Here is a 6,000-nt window from a genome sequence, read left to right as displayed (position 1 = left end):
AGGGAGAGTGTGTTGAAGTGTGAGTGTGTGACAGAGGGAGAGTGTTTTAGAGGGAGAATGTGCTGGAATGAGTGTGTGACAGAGGAGTGTGTATTGGAGTGAGTGTGTGTAACAGAGGGAAAGTGTGTTGGAGTGGTGTGTAACAGGGAAAGTTTGTTGGAGTGTGAGTGTGTAACAGAGGGAGAGTGTGTTTTGGAGTGAGTGTGTGTGGCAGAGGGAGAGTGTTGACAGAGGGAGAGTGTGTTGGAGTGAGAGTGTGTTTTGGAGTGAGAGTGTGTGGCAGAGGGAGAGTGTTGACAGAGGGAGAGTGTGTTGGAGTGAGAGTGTGTTTTAGAGTGAGTGTGTGTGACAGAGGGAGAGTGTGTAACACATGGAAAGTGTATAAAGTGTCTCCTCAGTACTTTTCCTTTTAATTCTTAATTTAATACTTAGAAGATGTTGTTGAAGTAATATGTCAAAGACAAAAAGTTTGTATTGCAATTTTCTAACTCCACCCCAGCAGTCAGGCAACAACATTTATTTGGAAAAATAAACACGAGGGAGATGTTGGCTGGGAAGGTCAAAGTTTGTCCCTGTGTGTTTGCATGCTTGTCTTGTCTGAAAAGTATTACTGGTAGTCTTCTTTAAATTCATTTGCAATTTTATTTTTTCCACCTCATTACATTCAATAAATACAAAAAATGAAAAACAAAAATAAAAATTATAATAATTACAATATAACAATAACCACAATGATACAATAGTGGTAAGGCTGCAGGTGAATACAGGGCAGGTAGTGACAACCAGGAGAGGCTACATGCTGTCCTTACAGAAGGGCTTCCCTCCCACAGGACTGACAAGCTGCTCAGTGCCCAGGCATCTCTGATCTTGTCTCCTGAACACCCTCTCTAGCAGGTATGCTGGAATGCAGGATCTGGTATTTCCCCTCTAATGCCTTTATAAAGCAATAACATCTACTTTAATGTAAGATGGTCTCATGTGACATAGATCCTTATAAATATTACCTTGTTCATTTGTTTGGACTAGACCACACAAATCCCCCAATAAACCATGACTATAGTGCGCCATGCCATTCCTATGGTCCAGCATAGTTAAGATTGGTGAAAACAGGCAACAGTTCTTTGGCAAATTCACCAAGGTAGACTTTCATAGGGGATTACATGGATGGGTGGAAATGAATGCATTACAAAGGCATTCAACGGCACACACAAACTCCTTACTGGTGGGCCTCAGAATGTCCCTGGATAATTACAGCACAGCATGGGCAATTTGTTTACTGTGAGACACAAAGACCACCAGTAACCCCCTCCTGGAGGAGGAGAAGGAGGAGGGGGGTCAATCGATTACCACGGCAGCAATACTCTCTGAAGCCACCCAGGAACGCCACGTGCACACAGCCCTGTGGAATCAATTACCCACCCCCAGCCCCGCGCCCTCTCGCCTTCCTTCCCCCCTGCTCTCCAGAGTGTGCTGTCAGTTCCTCTTCCCTTCCCACGGCCCGGCGGCTGGAGAGACCCGCACAGACTGCAGCGCGCCGAGAGAGCTCTGGCCGGCTGCACAGCCCAGGTGCGAACCCTGCCTGCAGCGTGTCTTACTCCACGGGCTCCCTCCCCTCTCCTCCACGCACCGAGCCCCCCGCCTGCACCCCAGAGCACGACACCTCCCCTGAAGAAGCATCACGTTAAATGGCTTCAAGCGGAGTACTGTGCATAACAAAAATCATTTGAAAAACGAAAATCGAAGCCCGACATTTCTCTCTGATGAACTTTTTTTTTTTCACTTCTTCCTCGGCTCAAACAAGCTGCGTGTCTTGTTTTTACAGTGAAGGTGGGAGCAGGGCAAACGTGAGCCAAATGGTTTCCAGATTGTCTTCTAAAAAGACCTCGCTGTCTGTTTTCTATCTTTGCGGCAGCTTTTTCGGCAGCTCGCCTGCTTTCTCCATTAGCACCACAATAACACTGAGAAAGCATTAAGGCTCATTTGCACTTCAACAGGTCCCCTTTTATCATTACCAGTTTAAGACCTTTTAAAGATCTGTTTTTTTTTTTAACTCGGAAGCACAGAACGCAGAACAGTGTGGTTTTTGCGCAAGGGATGATAAACAACTTTTTTCCCCAAATATTTACGATGCAACGAACTGATGTTATGCCAAGTGTCTTTTGATGACAGAGAAATGGATTGATTGCAAAACTAGAGGCACCCATGACTAACCTCTTTGGCATGTGTAGGGGTGTATGAAACAGAACCGCATTCGGTTAAGTCTAGTACTGATCTCCCCTCAGAACAACTTTCTGCAATTATCACATTTTTTTTTATAAAGACGTACAAAATAACCAAGGTCATAGCGATCTGGATTTGTCTGTCTTGAGTATTTGATTAAACTGACTTGATTGCTGGGTGTAAAGATTCTGTTCTTTGGAAGGTAAATGACATTAAGCTAGGCAACTGTTTCTCCTCTGTCTGTAGCTCAGCCTGGAACCCTGCAGCCCTGTAACTACTCTCTGCGCCCGTCATCATTACCCCTCATTCCCAGCTCTGTACCCATGTGCGTTGCACTCTGCGGGTTCCAGGCAGCCAATTCACACAAAAGGTCCACTGCCACCGCCTGAATCAGTTCGTAGAGTTGATTGCACCTAATCTGGCATTACCAGCATCCTACAATTCGGATCTATATCCTGGGAGTTCATTACAAGCAATTGGCTGAAAATGATCCACTCCCCTCTAAACTGGCAGTTGCAATTCCTTTCTCCTTTCTGTGAATCGTCTCTGGAGTGTGCAACAGCCTGATGAGTTGAGAAATCCTTGAGGTCCAAGCAATATGAACAGCAATTGAATGGGATTTTGATCTTCAAGTGTAAAGCGTGTCTGAATGTCAGCACTTAAGTTCTATAAGACACAAAGACTGTGGCTGGTGAAGGGAGGTTATACAAAAATATAAATGTAATGAACCATCTTCTGTTTTTGAAAAGCTCTTTAAACTATCTTGTCGGATAAAGATCTTGTGCTCAAGAGGCTATGCTTCTGAAGAACAGAGAGTACAGCAAGTCTTTCCCAACCGATCTGGCTGAAGGCAGCGACTTTCATTCTCATCATCTCTTATCATCAGATTGCCGGGCAGCAATTAATCTTCGTGTAAGTGGTTGATGACGTCTTTGGTAATGATTTAAAAAAACAAACAAAAGGAAAGAAAAATAAATAAAAGCTATTAAGGCAATAGGCATTGTCCACTTTCTTCTTCGTGTTCAGAAATTAAATCCTTCCAGTTTCGATAACGTAGTCCAAACAGTTTGGCTGCCCAGTCCCTTCTTTGCCATTCCAGAGCTGTGCATTGTCTCCTTCCTGCTCTCTCTCTGTATGTCACTCAGTGTTTTACCACTGTCCACTCTGCGGGGGTGCCAGTTAATGACCAGTCCAGGATGATAGAGAGAGAGGTTGTATGTGCTTAATATCTCCAGCTTCGCCTTTTCTCTCGTAGTGTCAGCTGTGCCTTCTCTTCTTTTGAGTTAGCGTCTATGTACGAAAAAAAAACATTTCAAATTAAAAAGAATCCTGATATCCCCCTGATATCTAATGCACCTGCAAAAGTTCTTTAAAGTTGAGCGGGGTAATATAGCCCATGGGGACATAGATCATGAACCCACAGATATTTCCAAACTATAATAAGATATATGCATCTTACTGTTTCCAAAAGATTTCAGTCATAAGAAGACACTGAAATGCCTGAAGAATTATGATGAATCTACTATTTCTTGTTGTGCTTGTGGTTAGAGGTGTGATATGACTCTCAAGGTGCATTGAGCTTATCCATCCTTTATTTTAATGTTCAATCAAAGCACTTTTTCTATGACCACCAATATTAATGAAAGAGGCACTTTTTGGAGACCTTGATTAGTCAGTGGTGATCTTCATAGTGGCTTACTTCTTTCTACAAGTGAAACGTCTGTGTCACATGCAAATATTTATAAACTCACATATGGATATATATGAGTATGGCTATGGATAGTATAAACAGTATGGGTCTCAGGATATAATATAATGTATTTTACATAATAATGTAAAATCACATTTCATTTCTAATCATATTAAACTATTATAAGGAAGTACAGTATTTCTTGCCATATGTGCAAGCATCTAGCTCTGACATTTATCTAATTCTAGCTGTCAGGTTGCCCACAGTACTACATCCTGTCATGTAATTAACACTCTTCCCTCTCTGTTTTAAGCAATTTAAGTTCCATATTGGCAAATATTTGGAGAAACTCTGAGGTTAAAACCTCCTCTGCAGTCCCAAAGAATATAAGTACCACAAAATGAATGAATCTGGGACCTTAGAGAAGGAAAACTAGATGGATTTAAGGGAAAGACACCATTCTTTGCCACTAAAAAGAAAGATAAATGACAGTGCAGATGAGCAAAACCGAGGCGAAAAGGAGATGTGTTAACTCTAGGCAATCTTGGACTGTGATCCAGAGCTGGGTTCAGTCCCTGTTGTTAAAGTGGTCCAGACTTCAACACCTCCAGGTGCTGAAGGGCAGTGTCTCTGGGGTCCTTACCTTGGCATTCTGGGCAGCATGAGTTCTCTCTCTTCACTATATTACTGCAGGTCAATACAGGGCACTGCTTCCTCTGGCACTTGGTAACCCCGTGCTGAGAATGGAGAAAGAATCAGATTTATCAGCAACGGGGGAGAACATTATTCATTACAAGCAGGGAATTCAGCAAGAGCTTGACACCTCACAACCATGTGAGGCAGGACTTTCGGATACTCACGTCACACCAGCAGGTGATGCATTTCATTTCCCCCAAGAGCGGAACATGTGGGTGCCAGTTGTCGCTGTCCTGGTAATAATTCTTCCCAAATTTGCAGTGGCGTGTCCCGTCAGCCTGCATCATCTCCGTGTGCTCCAGGGAGTCCTTCGCCTCCTCTGTGTAGTGAAGAAGAGAAGCAGAGAGTCTCAGGCAGAGCCACGACCTTGCAGCCTCAAAACTGCCTGCTACGCTACATCGTGTTTTTTGCAGAAACTACATGATGTTGTTCCAGAGCCCTGCCACAGAAAACTGAGAATCCATCAAAGCAGTGTCCAGGTTTCACATGGTCCTGCGGTGCCCTGTGGTATTAATACCCCCACTGGGCATGAGTATCTGCACCAGCTGTCCCATGAAGCATGAATCCCAAGCCACCAGGTAAAGGGGGTCTCCAGTCAGCTCTCTTTTGAGATCTTTTGGTGTTTTGTCTCTGTTCTAAGGCTGTACATGTTATTAAGGCAAAGTTGCAGAGCACTGAATACTCCTTCTTTATACCCCTTCAAACATGAGGGGGTACAATTATTGAATAAGACTTGTCAGGGGATGTCTATATTCCTGAGTGAAAGCTTAGGTGTCTTGGGAGGCTTCCATAAGAAGAAAAAGGTATGTTAGCTCATGTAACTTATATATGAACCTTGCGTAGTCTCTGCTTCTTATAGATGACTCAAGGACATTTCAGCTGCATACTCTACTGTAGACTTTTTCAAAAAAGTTTTTTTTTAAACCAATTATTTTTCACACCATATTGGAAACACTGGCTCTTAACAAACCTATCTCTCAAATGCTCTACAACATAGCAGCCCAGGAGAGCTGAAGACACAATGTGAGTGTGTGTTTGAGTGTGCACTGTCAAGGTCTTTTCATATCGAGAGCCCAGTGATGGAAACGGTGACCACAAGCCACCAGATTGCAGTTCTCGCTGATGAAACACTTCAAACCCAGTCAACCACCGTGACAGGGGGTCATAGTGCTGTGACAAGTCAAGAAAAGATTGGCCAACTTCAAACACGCCCTGCTAATGTTGTGGTCACTGCTGGGCAGCTGCACACAAACCCCTGAGTATAGGGCTCGATGTGAAATCCATGAAGAGACGTTTTCCAATGAAGACGCTCATAAACTCTGTGTTATGATCTATAAGAATGGACTGCAGATGCGTCATGAGCAATTCCCATGTGTGAAGCATGTGAAAACATA

At 43.6% G+C, this 6,000-nt stretch overlaps 1 protein-coding gene across 1 annotated transcript in view; it reads right to left on the bottom strand.

The window, feature by feature from the left end:
- Positions 1 to 619: 619 nt before the first annotated feature.
- chrd (chordin) overlaps positions 620 to 6,000 on the bottom strand; it is a 30,364-nt gene continuing 24,983 nt past the window's right edge. Inside the window, exons 20-22 of the mRNA XM_088612037.1 lie at positions 4,771 to 4,925; positions 4,554 to 4,647; positions 620 to 3,510 (exon numbers count right to left, since the gene is read on the bottom strand). Of these exons, the coding sequence (XP_088468163.1) occupies positions 3,443 to 3,510; positions 4,554 to 4,647; positions 4,771 to 4,925 (317 nt within the window). The 3' untranslated portion in view covers positions 620 to 3,442. The remainder of the gene's footprint in view (positions 3,511 to 4,553; positions 4,648 to 4,770; positions 4,926 to 6,000) is intronic.

The sequence above is a fragment of the Lepisosteus platostomus genome, chromosome 2 (assembly GCF_059453375.1).
Source record: "Lepisosteus platostomus isolate fLepPlt1 chromosome 2, fLepPlt1.hap1, whole genome shotgun sequence".
Classification (NCBI taxonomy): Eukaryota; Metazoa; Chordata; class Actinopteri; order Semionotiformes; family Lepisosteidae; genus Lepisosteus; species Lepisosteus platostomus.
Note: the sequence above shows the minus strand (reverse complement) of the source record. Positions and strands in the feature narration are given on the sequence as shown.